The following is a 23,737-nucleotide window of genomic DNA, read 5'->3' on the forward strand; positions in this document are numbered from 1 at the left end:
CAGATCATAGCAGCACACCCCCACCCTTCCCCCACCCCACTGTTATTTTCCGTGAAATATCTAGTGCCAAAGAATATCAAGATTCTGAAGAAAGTAGGCAAGCAGGTCCTGGGACATCTCCACATCTACTCCCTGCTCCTTTCGCAGTGCTTTGCTTCCTTCAGACTGTTCCTAGACTAGAGGACGTCTGCATGGAGTCTGATATTCATCAAATAATCACATAATTTGGTGTGCCACTTGAATGAGAAAACAATTATAATATATGTGAACCGGTTTTTAAATACCAAATTACTTAATATTATTAGTCAATCTCCACGAGAAATCAGGACAGAAATCATCAAAATGAAAGACTGGATGAAATACTGTTAGCTGAAGACATTTAGAAAATTTTTTTAAAAAATTTATTAAGCACAGTAATTCAATTTTGAAAACAGAGCTGATAAGTACAAAAAAAAGTGCAGTGTGGTACATTTAATTAGTTTCCATTATTTATAAGGACTAAATATTCTACACATTGCCCCAAAAGTATAAACCACCTTTATTTTGTCAATTGCACTGTCATTGCATTTGTTTATTTTTTTAAATGTTCTATCGCTATTCAGAGCACACATCCTTTCTTGAGAAGAGTGTGAGGAGGTGTAAGAAAAACCGACAGCCAAGTCACAGCTGATTGTTAGGCATGGTGAGATAAGTTCCTTACCTGATTCTAAAGTCGTAATGATCACTTCTGCACTTGACTTCCCATCTGTGTATGCCCCACTAACATTTCCAACAAAAGCGGTGATCACCACAGAATACCTTGTGAATACTTCTAAGTCATTAATCTCTGTGGTTTTGTTTTCTTCATTTGACTTCACGAAGGAAATATTAAAGTTATCATTATCTACCTATGGAGGAAAAGTAGTGAGCGATTAAGGAAGGTGGCAATCCAAAGCTAAGCCATACTACTCTGGCCAATATTTAGTCATTGACTTTGGAGTCAGATTGCTCTGAGAAATCCAAAATACTATAACAATTAATTCAATTGTAATTAATTTAATAGTTGAAAGTCAGAGAATGTAACCAACTCATCATGATCAACCAACCTATGAAATGAATAAGCAAAAGTCACTTTTGGAATCAATGGCACTGTTTTCTACTTCAACAGTTGATAGAAGAAAGCATAGATTTGAGTGCCCAGTCACCCAACATTCAAATTCCAAACTGGTCAATAAATTCCACTTGACAAGCTACTTATGTTGTCTTACTTTCTCCTAGGGTGATAATATTTAGTTATACTGCCTTCTTAATAAGTTATAAGGAGGGGCTGGAGAGATGGCTCTGCGGTTAGGAGTCAGAGATGGCTCACTGACTGTTCTTCCGAAGGTCCTGAGTTCAAATCCCAGCAACAACATGGTAGCTCACAACCATCTGTAACAAGATCTGACAGTCATCTTCCAGAGTGTCTGAAGACAGCTACAGTGTACTTACATATAATAAGTAAATCTTTTCTAAAAAAAAGGATTTTATAAGGAATAAGTCTGAAGTAGTTTGTGTGGAAATTTTGATATATTTTTTAACTAACTCTAAAAATTATGCTTTGTAACACAATTCAGAAGATATTGATATTTAAATTATATGTATGTACTTTCTAACTAAATCATAATTTTGAGGGGACAACTTTGTTTTGAAATGTACACTGATATATTCTGCTCTTTTAATTTTTCTTTTTCTAATTTTTATTTAATATTTTTTAATCTTTGAGATTATAATATAATTACAAAAGTTCTCCCTGGCCTTCCTTTCCCCCAAACCCTTCCAAATACTCCAGATTCCCCACTCTCCAAATTCATTTTTCTTCAGTCTCTTTTGTCACTAATTCTTATTGCATGCATAGTCACTCAAAACTTCTGGCTATAATTACAGATCAAAAAGCTTCTAACCTACCACTGTTAGGTATAACAGTGGTGATGGGCACAACTCACTATAAATATAGTCAAAACTCATGCAAAAATGAGTATCTTTAGGTATATTAAATGTGGCTGTATGTTTTATTCAAATATAGTTTGTCTTAGGGGGAAATTTTCCCCATCATTCTAGACATTTAACATGACTTAAGGTTTAAGTGTTAAACAGAAGGATAGAAGGCACAGTATATAAGTGCTCGTTATCCAGGCATGGAAACCTTAGGATCGCTAGCATCTATATAAAAGTCAGGGAGGACAGGCCACATCTGTTGTCCTAGCACAAGGGAAAGAGAACAAAAGAGTGCAGGTCTCTACAGTCCCTCTGGCAACCACTCAGAAAGCTGCAACTTACAGGTTCAGTGAGAGATCCTGTCTCAAATCATAAAGCGGAGAGTGACTAAAGACACCAATGTTGACCTATGACCTCCACAAGTGTGTACACGTGTGTGCATGCACTCAAACACACACACACACACACACACACACACACACACACACACTCACTCACACACCATGTACACATATAACAAGTTTAAAAAGGGGTTTTCCTGACACAGACACAAGAAGACTTGTAACCCTTCAAGACATATTAGTTACAGGTGACTGTACTGAGTATTACAGGCATTGTATATGGTTAGCATTATGAAGATGGTTTTTAACTTGCCCATCCTTTGAAACACTGAGAAATGATTTTAGAGTTACTCACTTGTTTCTTTAAATTTTGGTTTGTAGGGACTTTTAACTTAAAGTAGATGTTGCCTTGAGAAATCCACCAAATGGCTAATAAATAACCAGAATTGAAGTAAAAAAAAAAAAACTCATTCGTTACACAAAGCATTGGAGAGAGGTGGCCCACTTCTCTAAAATGGTAGACAAACTTCTCAGCATACAAATTCTATTCATTGAGCACAATACCTTTGGTACAAAATATAGGCGTACCTAATTAGTTATCAAAACCTAAATTCCTATAAAATATGGTTTTTGAGTTTTTCCTTGTGATTAGGCTCGTATTCATGCTGCATAACAACTACCTAGGGATAACGAGCAGTCAATCCCTGTGAGGGATGATGAGCATCCCCGTCATCTCTCTTGGCTTCTGCTTCCTGTTGCTTCCCTGATCACTGCAGAGGGAATTGTACTAACATGAGGTAGATTTTTCAGAGCTTAGGTGACTCCCTCAAGTTCCAGAGCTGCCTGGAAACTGAGATAAGATTGGGTTAGATGGCTGTAACGACGAGATCACAAAATCATCCTAAAACCTTTTTAATTTTCTTTTCTTTAATCATAGCCAAATTCCAAGGGTAATTTCTTTCTTTCTTGAAGAATCACTCATAATTATCTTTCTGTCATTTGCATTAAATACATATTCCCAGGACATTTGTGTTATTTATCTTTATCTGCTAAGGCGCTAAGATCTTCACAACTATACTCTGAAAAATAAGAAAGAACTGAAGAATATATGGGAGAAGGCATTAAAATCTCATTTGCGTTTTAATGATAGCAGGGCTTTTGAGACAGAAGCAGCTCCTTTAAAGAATTAATATATTTTCCCGTCCCACAGTTAGTCTCATCTGGCCTTAGAATATATGCTATTTTATTATAAGTAACAATGCCGTTTCTCCTGTGAGCTCTACACGTGCATGCAGTCCTGCTAAAGCAGTTGCATGGGCAGATTCACGCTCAGGCTTCTCACACTCATCTCTGCATTGGACTCCTTGCTTCCCTTCTCTGATCTATTCTTCCTTGCGGCTTTCCAAGTAGTACATCTTACAATCCTCCTGATCCATCTTCACACTCACCACCATGCACGCTAGGGGAGTTTTCAACGATTTTAATTGTAAATAATGTAAGTTATTTTATTTATTAATAGATAAATCATGAATTTAGTAAATTAACAGACTTAAATTACTTCTCATCTGGATCATTTGCTATATTTCCTCACTTCTTTCTCTCCCACCATGCCCTCCTCTCTCCCCATTTATTCTTACAGTTTCCTGATGTAGATGTAGACTGAATCCTGCATACACAGTACAAACTATCTCACCAAGCAACTAACCCGCCAGTATGATTAAAAATCTTACCACACCACCACCATTTCAGTTATTCAAGTGGCACTATGATCATAAAACTCACTGTCCATGGGTCTAGCCATGTCTCAGTACACCAAATTTTTAATGCCATGACATGCGGTGGTTGTATTATTTGTTTTGAAAAAAAAAAAAAAGACAGTTTGGATGAAGCCTTTAGTGTTTAATAGCCATTTAGTTATATCCGTTGTTTGCAAGAGAAGGGTTACATGAACCATTTAATAAAGTTTACCTATTGGACATAATTCCTTAGTAAGAAATGCAAAGGGAGAAGGAATGTATTAACTGTGAGTTTCAAACTTTAAGACATATAAATTTCTTCAACAGAACCATCCTTAGCAGTTGCTGAACTACAAGGATTGCCTTATATAAGATTCGTGTATATTTTACAGTGTCTGAAATCAGAAGGTTCCTGAAAAGTGGGGAGAGAAAGAGCAGCCTTCTTATTTATAGCACTTGGCATATATTGAAATGTTTCACTGTGTAGTGATCCTATGGGATTAGTGTTAAAAAACAAAAAGAAAAGGAAAGGAAAGGAAAGGAAAGGAAAGGAAAGGAAAGGAAAGGAAAGGAAAAGAAAAGAAAAGAAAAGAAAAGATCACTATTCTTTGATATTTCTCTTCTCATTTCCCCGTCACGCTCTCTGAAAATTTTTCGAAATTTGACTCTTTTGACCTTATCTGGGATACTTCTTCCTGGATGCCTCTTCTTTCTCATTCTATGCTAAAAGACCCTTCTACTGTAATTTTAATCAAATGTGTCAGCTTTCCAATATACATGTCACCTTTGGCCCCAGAATAAATGCAGCAAGCACTGGATTAAGGATACTGTTGTCGAGAAGTTAGTAAGGATATGGTCAACAGCCCAAGCTGAACAATCTATCTAAGGTCTAAGAATCAGGCTATAAAATTAGAGTCTGTGTAAATAATCGGAATCAGGAACTGTGATTTACAGTGTGATTTATGCTATACTTCAGAGTAGGTAAGGCATGCCTTACCGATTTGACATCAATCAGGTAGAAGGTTGGTCCAGTTATGATGGCAGGTTCATTCCAGCTGATATTGATACCAAAGGGGGATGTCGCAACCACGCGAACATTTTCAGGAGGACCGTCGGGAGCTACAACAATAAGAAATCAATTACTCTGCCACATTAGTACTCAATACAGTATAAAAGGAAGGACCATGAAATATGGATAGTCACATGAATTAATTTTTCATTCATTTACAGATCATAAACGCACTGAAAGTTAATCTTAAGACTGGATTTAAAAAAAAAAAAAACTAGTTGCTATACCCAAATGACTTCCACATACAATTAATTAATTAAAATCATAACACATGATATTTAAATTTGACCTAACATTTCTAAAATAAAGCATTATCACAATTATATCATTTGCCTAAATAACTGTCTTATTTTAAAGTAAATCACTTGACACAGCTGCTTTAAGAAGAATCTTACAGGGACAGTTAACCATTGAAAGAGGCAAAAATCATAGATGGTAACTATTATAAAATGCTAACGTTGTTTAAAATCTCGCCATGGGAATGCAAACTGCATTCATTTTGTGTTTTCATCGAGAGGTAGAATGAGATACAGGTATGCAGTCACTCTGGTCTTTACTAGACACATGAACCTCTGTTATATTCATGAGCCATCCTAATTTAGAAAATGTATTGAAATGAGTCCTGAGTGTGTTCAGTTTGTGAAACAACTGGAATCAGAAGGGTGAGAAGAATACTGAGGAGCCTTTGGCATGGGATGAATGTAGCATTACTGCCAGACCCAGAGATTCGGGTCAATTGTCCCAATTTAAATGTTTAAATCCAAAATAGCAATCATTACTGACCGTGTCCTACCATATCCACTCTGAGAAGATATAAAATGAGCATGAGACATCACTTTCCTTAAATAATTTCTAATCTATGGAGAGTGTCTTAGTCAGGGTTTCTATTTCTGCACAAACATCGTGACCAAGAAGCAAGTTGAGGAGGAAAGGGTTTATTAGGCTTATACTTCCATACTGCTGTTCATCACCAAAGGAGGTCAGGACTGGAACTCAAGCAGGTCAGAAAGCAGGAGCTGATGCAGAAGCCATGGAGGGATGCTCTTTACTGGCTTCCCCTGGCTTGCTCAGCCTGCTCTCTTATAGTACCAAGACTACCAGCCCAGAGATGGTCCCACCCACAAGGGGCCTTTCCCCCTTGATCACTAAATTGAGAAAATGCCTTACAGTTGGATCTCATGGAGGCATTTCCACAACTGAAGCACCTTTCTCTGTGATAACTCCAGCTGTGTCAAGTTGACACAAATCTAGCCAGTACAGAGAGTGACAATGTGGGACTGTGAAAGGCAGCTTATTTTGTTTGGGCTTGTCTTGCTCTGGAGCCCCAGTAGAAAACACTACAAGGGACGGAACATTGAGCCACGTTACCAGAGACAGGTGGTGCCTGACACCACAGAGCTCCCAACTCCATAATTCTGTGACTATAAGTTACACAGACAACACTCCAAGCTCCTGGCATTCTAGCTAGACTCCACCCCCATAGTTACCTTACAATAGCCAGGTATGCTCCTCCCCACAGCTACCTGCCAACATCAAGGTAGCCCAGCCCACTATAAACAGAGCTGCTTGGTTCCTCCTCGCTCTCTTAAGCTCTCACCTTTCTTACTCTCATCTCTAGCTCTCCTCTCCCTCTCTTCCCCACCCCCCCCCCCACCCCCTCCATGTAGCCATGGCCGGCTCTCTGCCTTTCTACAATAAAGCGATAAAACCATAGACTGTCTCTGCTCATCAAAGTCCACCATGCTTGCCATGGAATAGGCTTTCCCTAAAGAGCTGTGTCTAACCTCCCTCCGGAAGGCCTTCCTGTGCTCCAGCCACGCAGGAACCACCCAGCGCCCCTTTCCCCTGCCTTCTCCCTTCCACCTGAGGCTGGCCAAGCCGCCCAAAGGGTCCTCACTTTGATCGCAGCTCTTCCTCAACATACAGTGACTTCTGGGATGTCTGAGACTGAGAACCTGTTATCTCTGGCCTTCGTGAGGCCCAGAGACCTCGGACTGCCCCCTGTGCAACACCCCCCCCCCCCGTCCCCAAGGACTGGGTCTGTAGCTTCACACAGCCAGACACCCACTCGGGGCCACATGGAGAGCCCTCCGCAGTCCTCCGTGTCCACCTGCCTAGAGCACCAGAACTCTGGTAATACCAAACACAGGTTTTCTCCTTATTCCCCCATGCCCGCTGTCCAACATAACAAGCTGTACAATCTTGTTTGAATGGTGATGCATTTGACTTCGGTTTCACAAAAATGCCTATACTTGATAGCATTTTGTGTGTGTGTGTGTGTGTGTGTGTGTGTGTGTGTGTGTGTGTTCTAGGGGCTGATACTATGGTGTCGATTAGTGAGATGTGATGAAGAACAGAGTTGATGCCAAGGTTAACTAGAAAATACAAACCCTCTAGCAGGAGGGAGCAAAGGTAAAGTTGGTAATGTAAGTGGAACTAGCAGCTGAGGTAAAGCTTCATAGAAGGTAGGGCCACAGCTAGGCCATGGGTGATAAGGAGGGTTTAAACTCAGAAGGACACGGTTAGTGAGACTTCTATGTTCAGGAGCCATAACCAAGCAACAATGGACACAAATAAGTCTATAGAAACAGAATTGGATTTCTATATGAACGTGCTTAACTTCCTATGTGTTATTTTATGCATCCCTTTTCACTGTTAAATGTCTTAGGGTTTCTTTTTTTTTTTTTAAGATATTTTCTTTATATTCATTTCAAATGCTATCCCGAAAGTTCCCTATACCCTCCCCCCGCCCTGCTCCCCTACTGACCCACTCCCACTTCTTGGCCCTGGCATTCCCCTATACTGGGGCACATAAAGTTTGCAATAACAAGGGGCCTCTCTTCCCAGTGATGGCTGACTAGGCCATCTTCTGCTACATATGCAGCTAGAGATACGAGCTCTGGGGGTACTGGTTAGTTCATATTGTTGTTCCACCTATAGGGTTGCAGACCCCTTCAGCTCCTTGGGTGCTTTCTCTAGCTCCTCCATTGGGGGCCCTGTGTTCCATCTTATAGATGACTATGAGCATCCACTTCTGTCTTAGGGTTTTTATCTCTGTGTTGAAATACATGACCAAAGTAGCTTAGGGAGGAAATAACTTATTTGGCTTCCACTTCGATATTGCTGTTTGTTATTGTAGGAAGTCAGGACAGGAGTTCAAACAAGCCAGGGACCTGGAAGAAGGAGCTGATGCAAAGGCCATGGAGGGGTGCTGCTTACTGGATTGCTCCACAAAGCTTACTCTGCTTGATTTCTTACAGAACCCAGGACCACCGGTGCAGAGATGACAGCACCAATGATTAATTTAGAAAATGTTCTACAGTAGTAACTTATGGAGGCATCTTCTTAATTAAGATTCCATCCTCTCAGATTACTTCAGCCTGTATCAAGCTGACATAAAACTAGCCAGCACGTTAAATATGATTTACTGTTCTTCTCATTCATGTATATCAAAACACCAAGGTACTGCTGGTTAGGATTTCTCTGCAAAGGCTACAGATATATCACACTGGAAATGAGCCCTTAATGCCTGCTGGGCTGCCAGGGAACCGTGCAGTACAGAAAGGATCCGGAATCTCTAAATTCAGGAAATGGAACTGCCACAGGAAGAGCAGTATTCATGAAATTAAATAGCAGAAATAATTCCTGAAGAGAAACTTTGAGGTCTACTTATAGAGTACTTGATCCCTACACGGAAGAATTTGAGTTCAATGTTTTAAATAACAGGATGGTACAACTGAGGGGAGGAGCATTTGTTCAGCAAACTCAGGTCTCTGAGAGAGAAGCAAATGCTCTCTATGAATCAACTCAAGCCACTATTAACACAATAAAATTGGCTGGTGCCATGATGTTGGATTTCACAGGCTCTGGGACAATGACTTCAACAATTAGATACCTCCTGATACACCGAGATACCATCAATAAGGCAGGTGTGTGGGATACAAGTGAATAGCATGCTATGAAGAGACCCAGATAGGTACATATGGCATTGCTATGTTATTGAGTGTGCTCCTTTAAAAATTTCGATTTCAAAACATCGCCAAGTTATGGTACTAAGAAGCATAGCATTTAAGAGATGATGTGAGGTCATGAGAGATCCTCATATCATGAGTGGGTTTAAGGATCATATACAAGAAACTTCACAGAGCATTCAATTAATCTGCCCTTCAGCCTTCCATCTTGTGAAGATGGAACGTTTCTCCTCTCCAGGGAATGCAGCCCTCAACAGATGACCAAACATTTCATCCTCTTTCACTTTTCATCCTCTAGAACAATTTGGAGTAAATAAATATGTAATCTTTATTAGTTTTTTAACCTAGGCATAACAGTAAGAGACATATGGTGAATTTTGGGTGGAAAATTTAGTCCATGAATATACTGACGCACTTTAATAATAGCATCGAAATGCAAAATATAACCTGATTATACATTGAAAGTGAATGAGGAAATGTGGGCCTGAAGATTCAGAGTCTTCAAGGGTACTACTCGAATCTTTTGAGAATCTCCTGGGCAAAAATCCAAACATCATAGATTATTATCATGAAGTAGAAGAGGGCACTGTAGACTATGGCTCCTGATACCTACTTCATACTTGAACTGTTATGTCCTTATATTCTAGACAGCACAGGGACAAGCTAGTAGACAAATTCTCTGAGGTGTCTTTTACAGGGACCTTAATCCCACTCATGGAGAGAGGAGGCTTTGAGTCCTATTTACCCCATGAAACAATTAGAGCAAAAGAAAAGGACAATCTCTAAAACCTAGATGATTTGTCTCTATGATATGTCCAAGCCCAGAGCTGCTGAGAGACACTTTAAAACAGGTGTCCCATCAGACAAGGTCTTCACCTTACTATTGCTCTGACATTATAAGCAATTATTACAAACTTTTCTAACTGAAAGATGATAATTTAGGGTATGTTTATATACTGGTGTTAGTTTGACTTTGGAAATATTTTCAAGAAAATACATCTATATCTTCTTGGTCTACAGTGTGCCTCTTTAAGTCTCAGCTAAAGTTGGATCCAGAGCCTGCTCCGAGAAAGACCTGGACTCACCAGTCCATCTGTGAGCCTGTTCAGAAGGGAGCAAAAGGCCTGGTTTTGATTTTTTAATCTCTTACTGTAAAATGTCAATTCTGAAGCCATTCCTTTAATGAAAGCAATCAAAGAACTCTCCAGGGAGTGGCAGCTACCCCAAGCAGAGCAGAGAGAAGCATGACATTCAGAAATCACTCATCACACATCTGCCCACCCAGGCAACTGAATACTTTATGTGCTGTACACTGATCAAACATATTTTTAAAGCAATCTATCCAGCCCCTTGGAGATCTGTGCTGAAATGTCATTTCTTGAACTCTCTAAAGTTGTTGTTCTTTCGTAGGTTTATCCTTTCAAGAAATAATCATTATTATAAACAAATTATAAATAATCATTTTAAACTACACTTGCTTTTTCAGTAAGTTGTATGACAAAATTGTCTGCTTTATACAAAAGTAACCTGTGTCAACTACTTCTGTGAAAAAATGTATATTTCATCAACTAGAGCTATAAAAGATTAGAATTCTTAAATTAAAGCCATTAAATGAAATTAAATATATATATATATATATATATATATATATATATATATATAAACAAATACTGGAGTATAGTATTTATTGATAATAATGTATATTATGCTGGAGAAATGAAAAAAATAATTATTTAATTTATAAAAAATTTGAAAGAAATATATAAAATGTGGAAAGATCAGTCTTTATAATACTGATCACAGTCAATTTAATTACTTTATTATTTTTTAAACTATATAAGTACTCAAATATCCCACAGGCTTTTAGGTAATTTTCTTATGGAATTTATCAAAATGTCAACAATATCTAATAAAGTATGCCAGCATTATTTTCTTCTTCCGCTACAGTGTGTGATAAGTTATTACTGTAGTCACATAAAAAGAAAATCCAAAATAACCATTAGGAATGCTAAACACTAAAATAAAGGGAGCCAAGGATGGTAAAGCTATGAAGAGCTCAAACAAGACCAGTTTGAAAGCTCAGTAAGTTATAAGCATCCTTGGGAGACGTGGTTCGTCTCCCCGTAAACTGTCACATTCTGATTTAGGATTGTTTGTGAAATGAATCTAGTCACTAATGGGCCAAGATATCACTATAGCCTTTGTCTTATAAATCACAGCAATTTACTCAGTAGGCATGATCTATCCTTAGTCTCATCCCACATAATCCAATCACTTCCTCTCATAAGCACTTTGCCCCTGGTTTTCACAATAATGCATTTTCTGTAACTAACAACCATCATTTCCTGATTGTCATGCTTCTATCCTTGCACAGGAATGCGGGCCTTATGTGGGTCAGGGTCATCTTTCCCATCCATCTGTGTCTCCGTGCTAAGTGTGTTAGCTGAAAGGTGAGTCTGGCTAGACCATCATTTTGCCTAGCCAATATAAAAGTTTGACTTCCCCCCAAGCCTGAACCACCTTAAGAACCAATACGTTTTGGTGTGTTTGATAGCAAGCTATCTGTTGTGTCTCATTCAAAGACTTGTACAGCATGTTGCCTTCAACTAATGTTAAAACCATTATAGTAAGTGCTCAATTGTTGTTTTAAGTTCATCACTGTATGCATGAATTTCCTAAAAGTATAGGTATTAAATAAAAATAAGATGTGACAGCAGCTCACAAGGTAGAAAATCTGGAACTCTGTGCAATATAATTTAGATTTTCTATATGCGCATTTTCATTCAAGTTCAGTTTAAACTTTATTTAAAAATGTCTCCTAGGCAGTTTGTGCTAGTTTAGAATCTGATATGCTGGATCATCCTAACACACACTCTCTCTAAATGACAAGATCTACGGCTTTTCTGTTGCAAAGGTATTAACGACCTCTAACATCGTTAGGGAAGAATTAGATTTGTGCTTCAGGTGTCTCTAAAGTAGTGGTCTTAAACCCACAGGGGTCATATATAAGGTATCCTATACATCAGCTATTTACATTACAGTTCATAACAGCAAAATTACAGTTATACGGTAGCAGTACAATGATTTTATGATTGGGGGTCACCACAACATGAGGAACTGTATTGAGGCGTCTCAGTATGAGGAATGTTGAGAACTGCTGCTCTACAGACTAGAGAAAATCTAGTTGGCTGTGTAGTCTTTGCATTTTAAAGGATCTGAGGTGTCAAAAGAAGCATAGCACACTATTGCAATGTAATGCCCAGTAAGAATATCTCACTACATGCCTCTTTCCAGTGGTCCCATGTGTATGATAACTCATTGCCTTTCCATTGAGCCCAGGATTTCCTTGGTCAGAATAGGATAACACTGTTAGTATAGAGAATATTCCACACCATTTTCCAGACCTTAATTCTGCTGTCTAGTTATTCACAATAAGGCAGCACCATGAAGAGTGGGCACTGTGAACCCAAGAATCTGTCAAATCACACCATAGAGTAAGTGCAGTAGACATGATTAATGGATGTTCACACTTTTAGGCTTTATCATATAATTACCTCATTTAATTCTTAAAAGGGTTATCTGTGATCATTTCAGACCCATTAACAAAAAAAATGATGTGACAGAAATGCAAACTACAAACAGACCCTATTCTAATGCTAGCTTTGCCAGGTGAATGAAAAAAATTCCGGTATTGTACTAACGATTTAGAACAATACATCTTTTTCTAGAATTGTATCTATTTACAAAATTACTGTGCAAAATACTGGCTCTAGACTAGCACCATCTATACAACCAATGATAGTCCTAAAGCAAATAGCCACTGATGCCACCCTTTAAACTAAATGAATTGAGAACCCTGGGGTAGGGTGCCATTCATGAATGCGTACCCAGGACAGTTATTTGTTGTAAAATGTTTAATTAGCATTGCTTTCCAGTGTCAACATACCTTTGGTAATATAGTAACAGTGATGGGAATGTGGCTTGATTAGCTCTTTTCCACTGCTGGGAAGGCTGGGGTGAGAGCTGTGCAGGAGCTGGGAGTTAGTGATCCACTTAGAGATTCATGCCTCTGAGCCAGCCGTCACTCCAAAGAGTGCTCTACATCACAGTCTACCTATCTTAGTTATGGATAAACTATGAAGCAATCTTACTGACATCATTGCTTCCTCCTGTCTCATGTTCCATGAAAGCATAAGGAATTGTACCCGATTTCATTCTGTCTTGGAAAGAGACAGATCAGCAATGCCAAACGATTCAAATAAGACCGTAAGCAGACTAGAACATGAGCGCTAAAATTAACATGGCTCTTTTGCTTCATTCATTCACAGGCATAATTTGGGTAATATAATCATTTGGGTATCATCAAAGAAAATCTTTAAAACAAGGGCTTAAAACACTTCCAAGGTATAATTTGAGGTTATGTGTGTTAAGAAAAGCCCCATTCTTTCATTGGAGATGCCTGGATTATTTGTTTAAAATGTGGATAAATATATTCAGATCTTTCTACATGGGAACATTTCTCATAATTTCATGTCACTTTTATTTTTAATGTTGTAGAGACAGGTGGGCAATTTGCTCGTGCATATGAGATTTTCTTAAAATATTTTTATTTATATTCTGAAAACATTGTTTAATAATCCGTAAAGATCTTTTGTTTCTGACAGTATATTTGAATGTTTTGTAGTAGATTAATTTTATAACCTAGCTGGTATTTCTTTTCCATTATTATTTTGGCAGGTGCTCTCTGTAATAATAATTAGCATTATTCTACTCTTGATTATTTCTATACTGTTACTGTGCCACCTTTCTCCCCCACCCCCTTCCGTTTTGAGAAAATGTCTCCCTGTGTATTTCAGGCTTCTTTTGAAATCCAGATGGAGACTGAGGTCAAACTCATTATCTCCTGCCTTTACTACTCAAGTGCTGAAATTTCATGTGTACAGGCTATTGTTTGTCTACTGGTACTTTTGCTTCACCCAGTTGCTTTTTCCAGTCCCATAAAGGTAGGAGACTGCAGGCTCAGTGCTACAGATGAACAGGGTACATGGGTGTACAGGTCTGCAGTCTTTACGGCTGTGTCAGTACATTACATGACCACGGCCATGCCTTAAGATCCTGATTGCTGTTTTTGTTCTGAACAATAAGGGAACATATAGCTTTCATTTCAGTTACCCAGCTATCCTAAGAAAAATAATATATCACCCAGCTATAAACCCTGCAGCTTATAACATAGACTAGCCCATAAGATATACTGATACAATAATTGCTCAAATGTTCTATAAGTAACCAATCATGTCTTCATTTTATTTAAGGCCCAGTCCATAAGATGGAACCCATGCAGGACACTGCTAAAGTGGTAAAGAACCTGAGACTATCTAACTCAGGGGTGCTAAAGGAAAATCACTATTATTCAGCCAAAGGATCATAGCGATAAAATGACTTTTAGCAGCATAATACTATATCCATAGATCAGGGCACCACTCAACTCTAACTAGAGAACCTTCTTGCCATAGACAGGAGTTAGCACATACCTACAAGTGGACAGTGTGCAGAGATTGAGAGACTCTGGGGGACTCAGTCCCAAGTGAGACCAAACCCTTCACCTCAAAGCTCAGAGGAACCCAAAAGATTTTAAGAGTCAGAGGTGGATGCTGTTCTGTCTAGACACAAGAGGGTCAATGCACATATGGACTCAGTCTGGGAGAGAATGCACGTCTTGTTCACGTGCACATGTTCAAACCACAAAAGCGTCTCAGCAAGGGGAAGGGGGAGTTTATACAAAGTCCCACCCTTAACCAAGAAGCTATTTACAGTTTATACTTGCTAGAAGGAAAATCGGTTTTCTCTAATGGAGTCTTACTGGTATACCAAGTATACTCCAGGGCAGGCGCTATTCCCGGAAGTACTTGGCCAGCACAAAATGTGCCTTTTGTTTTTAAGCATCTGTTTGTTTTGAATTCTTATTCTTTGTTTTTTGTTTGTTTTGTTGTGTTTACAGAGAGAGGAGGGAGGGAAGGAGAGAGGGCATAAAACTGAGGGGCATGAAGCATGAATGGTACTGTAATTATTGAAAGATAAGTTTTACAGATAGGCAAATAAGTTTTACATATAGGCAAACAAAACTATTTTGGCATCGAAGTGGTGTGGTTAAAATTAGAAAACAGGTCAGACATTCAAGTGTCTTTTGTACTGATCTAGAAGAGGGATATGAAGAATGTTCTTAGAGGCTTCACTAAAGAAATTTAAATACAAAGACAAGAAAGATTTAAGCAAGAAAGTCCACTGGTCTCAGTAATGACACACAGAGAATGAGGCTAGCCAAAAATGTGAATTGAGAAAGACTCCTAGGTTGCTGTGTGCAGCAACTAGATAATTAGTTGTTGAATATGTTGAAGCAGGAAACAAAAAGGAGGAAAAGATTAGTAGTGGGACATTGTGTCTTCCTACTTGTGTTGCCATAACATGGCTTGCAAGTATATTTTACAACTTAGCTTCAGGAAAGTAAATGCACGCCACGCCATTCACAATTTGTTTCCACCACGTGAAGGTGTGCTCCACCCTCTCCTTGTCTTCTCTTCTTCTGAGTTTGTAAAGTTACATTCCTTAGAAACTTCTTTGATGAGGCATGTTTTGTTGAATTGTTTTAACCTCACAGATGTTTGGGTAGTTAAAATTCCTCATGAGTATGGTATCCTGTGGTTTTCACAACCTAAGCGCTACCCCAGGAATTTTCCGTCCTTACAGTCTCTCTGTCCTGGTGGTCTATAGGAGATACACATTATGCGATTCCCGTTTTCAATCCATACTGATTTCACACCCACACTTCTTTAACGTTGAATATTTCCTTAATATAACGAATGCCTATTGAAGAGCACAAAGATTTAACATATTTGTATGCTATATTCTCTCGTTCCACAACTCAAATTTAGGATAGGGATAATTAAGAGGAGAAAAGGGACAGATAGAATAAACTACAAGCTAATGTTTAAAGCTAAATATCTCTGCCTTGTAATTGTGTGCTTTGTGCGTATATATGCACAGGATGAAATAGAGATGTTATTACTGTAGAGATGGTTTAAGGAAAAAACATGTTTGCTTCGATTAGGGATCTAGGTACAAGGGAGAGAGAAACCTTAGGTTGAATTGGCTGGGTATGGTTTCCTTGGTTCACGCTGGTTTAGATTTGTAGATTCCCATTCAGAAAGTAAGATAGTTTAGCTCTCAACTTGCATTCTAACTCAGCTCCAGAGAGCTTCTGCCCTGTTCTTCTTTATGAGCCCAGAGAGAGTCAATAATAACATTTTCTTATGATATGAACAAGCTTCACACTTGCGATGAATATTTTGACATTTTTTGTTATTCAGATTCTGAACGATATAATTTCAGACTAACCACCGAGCACTAACTCTTTCTCCAGACCTCCAAGTGTTAGTGAGATGTTGGATCAATAGCTACCACAGTTAGTCAGAACAAAACACACCCATTTGAAACATTGATTTTTATATTGTTACTTGGGGGTTCTTTTCCTTGAATTCAGTTAAATATTTTTTCCAAGTTATACCATAAAGCAGCAAAACACTTGGTCTTAAGCTATGTCATGAAACAGCATACCATACTTTGCAATTGTAGATAATATAAAATGTTAATTATTTTTATCCAGGTTATTTTTTAATAAAATGTTTATTAGTTTTTGATATATAGAAATCTAAGTATTATTTAAGTACTGAAAACTTTACTACTGTAAAGGAATTTTTTGTTTGGCCATTATAATTTGATTTTATTGTTTGTTTTTTTTCTGGTTTCCTGGGTCTCGGTATAACTGCTTGTCCTGGAGTTTACTATGTAGAAAGGCTACACTTAGACTCACAGAGGAGATCCACCTGCCTTTGCATCTCATGTTCTAGGATTAAAGGTTTGTACCACTATGTCTACCTCAAATTCCTTTTCATTTTAAATATTATTTCACTATGCAAACATACATGTAGTACCTGTACACATATATTAATTATACCGAATATTCATATGCAATGATATATGTAGCATCTTTTAGTCTTTTAAAATAAAATCAAATCAAGTTCTTCTTGGCTTTATACAATTTATAAATTTTATTTTACTGTACATATATATAATTCAGAAATTAAAATATATTAATCATTAAAACTGTTTCTTCTATTAGATCAAAAGTTGTCATATTCCTTAGAATAAGGTGGTGCACGCCTTTATTCCCAGCACTCGGGAGGCAGAAGCAGGCGGATTTCTGAGTTTGAGGCCAGCCTGGTCTACAGAGTGAGTTCCAGGACAGCCAGGGTTATACAGAGAAACCCTGTCTCAAAAAACCAAAAAAAAAAAAAATTATTATTCCCATTCACAAAGGATGCCTCATTTTAAAGGGTATAGATTTTATGAGTGCTAAGAGCATAATATATTTTCACAAAGCTGAAATACACATACATATATAACTTTTGGTATATAAATGATAATAGACAAAATTTATCTATTCCCAAACTTGATTTAATTCACTACTTAAAATATAACTATTCCTTAAGATTTTTATCCGACTGTGCTAATGTTTTTTATTTTTATGTTATTTCATGTATATATGATACATGTAACAAAGATGTATATGTGCTAAAAATATAATGCATGGTATGGTTTTGTTTTCTATACTATATATGATATATATCATATACATGTGTGATATTATACACACACACACACATATGTGTGTGTGTGTGTGTGTGTGTACATATATATATATATATACACACCCTTACTCAAACTGAATGTTATTTTTTGGATATGGTTCTGCAAACTTAATATGGTGATAAAGTCTTAACAGGTAGGAGTGACAATAAGTGGTATGAGGAATAATAGTTAACAGGTAGGAGTGACAATAAGTGGTATGAGGAATAATAGTTAACAGGTGGGAGTGACAATAAGTGGTATAAGGAATAATAGCATTCATCTAGAAACTCATAAGCAGAAGGAATGTTAAGAATCCAACTTTCTAGTGCTATTTCTCACATTCCGAATTGATGTGATATATTTTCTGTTCTAATTAAATAAATTCTACAGCCCCCCCCCAAGTGCCTCTGAGAGATTCAGTACATTTGGGAGGTCTACTTCCTGACCCTGTGAGCAGGTAGAAGCAGGCATTTCATGAGCAAGTTGCTCACAGGATGCAGGATGCAACCCTTCATAGCAGAAGACAGTCAGAGACAGGCATATTCTAACCCAAAGTTGCCACTGACCAGGCCAGATATGACGTGTTTGGGATACACAACCAAATGACATATATTAAGTTCTAAAAATTAGCTGTAGGTAAAAGCCTATGCATTCTCACTTAAAATGATTGAACTTGGCTGTTTTAACCAAACATCAGAGGACCTAGTAGCTGCGCCAGAGGAAACTTAGCTGCTTTAGATAATGCATATCCTCTGCTAATTTTCCACTATTCCTATCATTCAGCTATCTTGTATCAGCCAACTTGAATCGTTGTAGTACTCTTTCCAATAACATACAGTTTCTGGGTTTTTAAGTTGATTTTTGAGTTGAATGCCCCATTTTCTATCAAAACATAATTGGTGAGCTTTCCTACTCCTATCAGCTGAAGCACCTTACATACAGAGCTTCACCTTTTATAACTATATGTCAATTTTTTTATGCTTTTAGTTTTACTCTGATGGATCAGAGACCTGAGAGGAAAACCTACTCTTGCCATTTTTTTTAAACCAAAAGAATTCCTAACAGTATTCTGGATACCTCTTCTTATATCTGCTTCTCCTCTCAGCCAAGAAGTTTCTTTTTGCAGCAGATGGAGATTACTACAAGAGCCACAACTGGCCAAAATGCCAAGAATATGTAACCCACCTCACTTAGTTAAATTTATAATGCAAGCCTATACCTAAGGATCAGGGAACAACATATGAGAGCATTTGGATAGATTGTAAGAACAAGAGGACCAAGATTCTTCCATGAAATAGTCTTGTAGATATGATAGGAAAGCTAGAGCAATAAAATTTCTTATGGTTTCCTAAGAAAGACTTCCATAAAGACAACCAGTTGGTATGCCAACGAAGACAGGGAAATTTCTTTAGATGTCACCTCTAAATGAAGAGCTATAGGCAATTAATGGCTGCTCGAAGAGAAAGAGAAAATCAGTCTTCTCCAGAGATAAGCTTTTTAGTAGGATATCTAATCCCAAGTGATCAACCCTGAACACATATACGTAATAACAGTAAACAGAGTCAGTGTGTGTGTGTGTGTGTGTGTGTGTGTGTGTATGTATTAGTACTGTGTATGTAAAAATAATTATGGAAGGAGAGGTCATGAATTTGAACGGCAGTCAGACAGGACCCTCGAGGAGTTGGAGAGAGAAGGAAAGGTAGAAATGATGTAAATAGCGTGCTGATGTAAAAAAAAATCTCAAAAAAATTAAATAAAAAATAATAGGAATTTGTTCTCAAATCACAGAATTTAAAATAATTATTATTGTTGACTTATTGTTAACTGGATCTAATTTATTGCCATGTTTCTCATTATCTTTTGAGTGTGTGTTTTAGCTCTGGCATACTATGGCCTGCATTGGAAAATAACTCCTTTTCTTTATAGTTTATTCAGTCAACTTTCATTTAGTTGGGAAATGCCTATAAAGTGTCTGCTGTTATCAGAAATCATCCCAGAAATATAAAGATATAGGATGAATCAACAAGTGATAGTTTTAAAATAACTAGCTAATTTTTATTCACTGTAATATGGTGCTATAAAAATCTACACAGCAGCTTTTAGTTGAGTTGTACTAAATAATTCTATACAGAAATCATTAGGCCAAAGGCTAATATAAGTATTTCTTTCTGTTCATGCTACAAAAGGCAAAGTATAGCATTTCATCCTAAAAGAACAGGGAGGATTAGCAGTAAAAATACTATACTATGAGTGGGAAGGAACGGTAAGGAAGAGTGGTTACAAGTCACCTATGTTAAGATTAAATAGTCGGTCACATAGCGCAAGAGGTCAGTCAAGTTAATGCTCTTAGTTGAAATTAATTACAGGCAGTTGTCAGGAGAAAAGAACACTATCTGGATTTTCATTTTCTGCTAGCAAATCAATAATGGTATATTCTAAGGTAAGAAAGAAGAGTATGGGGAGATTGGTGTTTTGATTATACTTATTGGGAGAGCTTTATCACACATACTGGCCTAATGCAATCAGTGGTGTAAATATACTGATCTGTAGAACCTGGGAGCTTTTGGGACTCTAAATAGAGGTTTGAAGATAATCAATATGTAAGTTAAAGCCATAGGACATAAGAAGGCAAAGCTAAGAGCTTCTGGAAACTATGTCATATTAAAGAAAAAAAAGTATGAATTTCTGGGTATTACAACATTTAGAATTAATAAAACAGCATAAAAAATAAGCAAGAGAGACTAAGAAAGGATGGACAGAAAGGTCAGGAAAAAAATAAAAAACTTAAAGTGGAAAATCTTCCAGAAACAGAAGCCAAAGGACTTGGATAAGCAATGTGCTGAAAGCTGAGTTTGGGGATTCTACGTCAAGTGTAGAGTTACACTAAACAGCATTTGTTAATCACTATGACAAAAAATGACGCCAGGCACACCAGGGAACTGTAACAAGAGATACATTCAGGAGCTCGGACAAAGACTCTAGATAAAAGCTTATTCTATTATCTGTAAAGGCCTGCAACTGAATCTACTTGTTACTAAAAGTCGTGTGTGTGTGTGTGTGTGTGTGTGTGTGTGTGTGTTTCTGTCTGTCTACCTGCCTGCCTGCTAATAACAAAATTCCTTCAGGAAAATTTCATTTTAATTTGAAAGGCATCTTTGAGTAAGAGCCTAAATCAAGAAGGAAGATAACACTATAAATTCTGTATTCAGAGGGTGTTGTGTTTTAATATAAAATGTTCCTGAGAGGTTCATGTTTGAATATGTCAGTTCAGCGGCTGGTACTTAAGAAGGTTGTGGAACCTTTGTTAGAAGGAGGTTTTCGGGGGATGGGGGAAGTACATCATTGGAGGACCAGTCTTGAGGTTTTATAGCCTGGCCTACATCCAGTTCCTGCTCTGCCTCATGACTGAGACTACAATGTCCAGTTATTGGTGGACACCAATGTCTGCCACCATGCCTTCCCCCTGATATTGAGTATATCTCTCTGGAACCATAAACAAAAATAAGTCTCTTTTTCCTTAAGTTGCTTTGATCAGGAATTTTGTTATTGTGTATAAAGTAATTAAGACAAAAGGCAAATTTCATTGAGTAGTGTTGGTTCAGGCAGCTACATCTACTCTAAAGTGCTGGGAGTGGGACAAAGATGGCTTTTCAGAGAACATCTCTGTAAATCTGGCATTCAGAATTTGACTTGTAAATCATACATTTCATATATTTCATAGAAATCTACACATTTCTATGAAGATAGGATTCATGATAAATAATGAAAAAATTATTTACTTAAGTATGGCCAGGTATTTTAAAATATGAAACTTAAGTTCATGGAGCAATATTTATGTATACCCAACAATTAAAAAATAGCATTTTAAGAACTTTTCCCTGAGTATAAAAGTCCTGAAATATAATTCTTGTGAGAGATTATGCTTCTCTGTATTCTTATATTTACTTTTCCATATCTTAAGGTAGGTATCAGACACTTTATGGTTATTTTCCCCTGAAACCCAGATCCATTAGGGTTATCATAAAGACAGTGTACATATTATGTATGTTTGTGTGTGGCTGAACATAATAAATAATTTTGAAAATTCTACTTAAAAACAAAAAGGCCAATATCTGTGAAGTGAATGTGTGTGTGTACATAAATTGAGGGGAATGTATATCTAGCAATATAGCTTAATTGTATTCCACAAGAGAGTGTCCCCATAATTCTTTGTTGCTATCTAAGACTCTAAGATGTAGACAGAGTTCTTGGAGTTACAAAAAAAATCCCTAATAATCACTGAAATTTACATTTCCATCCATTTTTATTTAAGTAAAAAATACAGGTGTTATTGCCTAAGTTCATTTTCATACTAACTTATTTTCACCTTTGCTAATTTTGTACACAGTGGAATAAATAGAAATGGCTGACATGGAGATAGCCTAACAGAAAGCAGTGTGAATAGATGTCAGGACAATACTCACGGCCAGGCAGCGTTTGTGTGGAAATCCAGCTGGAGGCATTGCCGTACCCAGCGTTGGTGCTAGCAGCCACTTGGAATCTGTACCATTGAAACTTCTTTAATCCACGCACGGTGTCTTCTGTTTGGTTTGCTTCATAGAGGTATTGAACTTCCTGATGTTCAACACATTCCTCAGGCTCCCATTCTCTGCACTTCTGAGCACGAAGCTGAGTAGTTATCTTGTAATTTTGGAAGTATCCAAGGATAGTATCAGGTTTTATCCATCTTAGTGTTACACTAGTTGACTGGACATTAGAAAATGCTGTATTCGTGGGAACACTGGGAACTAAAAAGTAAAGGGAAAGATTACAGACATTACAATGCAAGCTATGGCGTTCAGTCATGTGATGACCAGTCCCGTGAGGACAGCACTGAGATCATTGTCTTCATGGTTAACAGCCGGATCTCAGGTTGATGCTTTGGGGTCCATTATTTCAAAAAGGAAAAGGACAAGTATTTTGATTAAATTTCATTTCTAACTCGACTTGCCAACCCACTCTGAAATGGTTTATAGGAAAGTACTCTAGCTTTGCATAGAAAATTTTTACTGATACAACGACAATCATGTGCTCACATCATTCTTAGAATTTCCCTAGATATGGCCTCTATTTTATATTTATGGTTCAGTTCCTAAGAAAGATTATGTATTTATTTACTTAAGTATCTAGAAAGCAATAAGCACATTCTTTATAGTGTAAGCTTTAATGAGAAACTGTTTTGAATAGACAGGCTTACATAATGAATTTATATAATTAATTGAACGTGATTTATATCACGTACTGACACTTTCTGTAATGCTATCCAACACAGTGGCATTAATGTATGGAGTAAAGTAGCAATAGATTGTCACAACTGTGTGTTCTTACTAAGAGCCCTTACAACCCTTTAGTTTCCTAACTGGGAACAATCAGTCTCTAAACCCACTGTGAGGGAATCATGTTTTTAAGGAAATTTATTGGAAAGTAATAAGAGCAAATTATAGTTAAAACTATGAAAGATCAATATGTTGAATAGTCCTGGAATTGTTCTCAAGTGTGCCTGCCCATGTATAACCTCAGTACCTTTATAAAGAGGACATAAAAAGATTGATAATGATATTTCAAAATTGCATGGCTCATGAACATTATGACACTATTCAACTTAAAAGTAAAGTTCAAAAATGTTCAAGCAACCTGCTCATTACTAAATATGTTAAATTAGTAAAATATTTGATTAATATGTAAAGACCACTACTACTTTGGATCATATGTCAGGTACCAAAACTAATAAACAGACTTAGATCTTTTCTCAGTGCAATTTACATTAAAGAAAAGTATTTACAATAAAGATACTAATATGGTGGGGGCTGGAGAGAAGACCCCATGCTTAAAAGAACATGCTATACCCATGGAAGTCCCTGACTTTCTTCCCAGCACCCCACAGGGCTGCTTACTACTTTCTTTGCATTCAGTTCCAGGAGACATGGCACCCTCTCCTGG

General features: G+C 37.4%; 1 protein-coding gene and 1 long non-coding RNA gene across 5 annotated transcripts in view; one reads left to right on the forward strand and one right to left on the reverse strand.

The window, feature by feature from the left end:
• Positions 1–23,737, forward strand: part of Gm36177 — a 164,136-nt gene that overhangs the window by 90,641 nt on the left and 49,758 nt on the right. The gene's annotated exons all lie outside the window — the stretch shown is intronic.
• The window catches only part of Ptprq (protein tyrosine phosphatase, receptor type, Q), a 205,736-nt gene that overhangs the window by 71,546 nt on the left and 110,453 nt on the right, over positions 1–23,737 (reverse strand). For all 4 annotated transcript variants that reach the window (NM_001081432.2, NM_001370987.1, XM_017313938.2 and 1 more), the window contains 3 exons: positions 22,222–22,545; positions 5,031–5,152; positions 701–887 (listed from right to left, as the gene is read on the reverse strand). In NM_001081432.2, coding sequence (NP_001074901.1) covers positions 701–887; positions 5,031–5,152; positions 22,222–22,545 — 633 coding nt within the window. The remainder of the gene's footprint in view (positions 1–700; positions 888–5,030; positions 5,153–22,221; positions 22,546–23,737) is intronic.

This window comes from Mus musculus, chromosome 10 (assembly GCF_000001635.26).
Source record: "Mus musculus strain C57BL/6J chromosome 10, GRCm38.p6 C57BL/6J".
In the NCBI taxonomy this organism is placed as follows: Eukaryota; Metazoa; Chordata; class Mammalia; order Rodentia; family Muridae; genus Mus; species Mus musculus.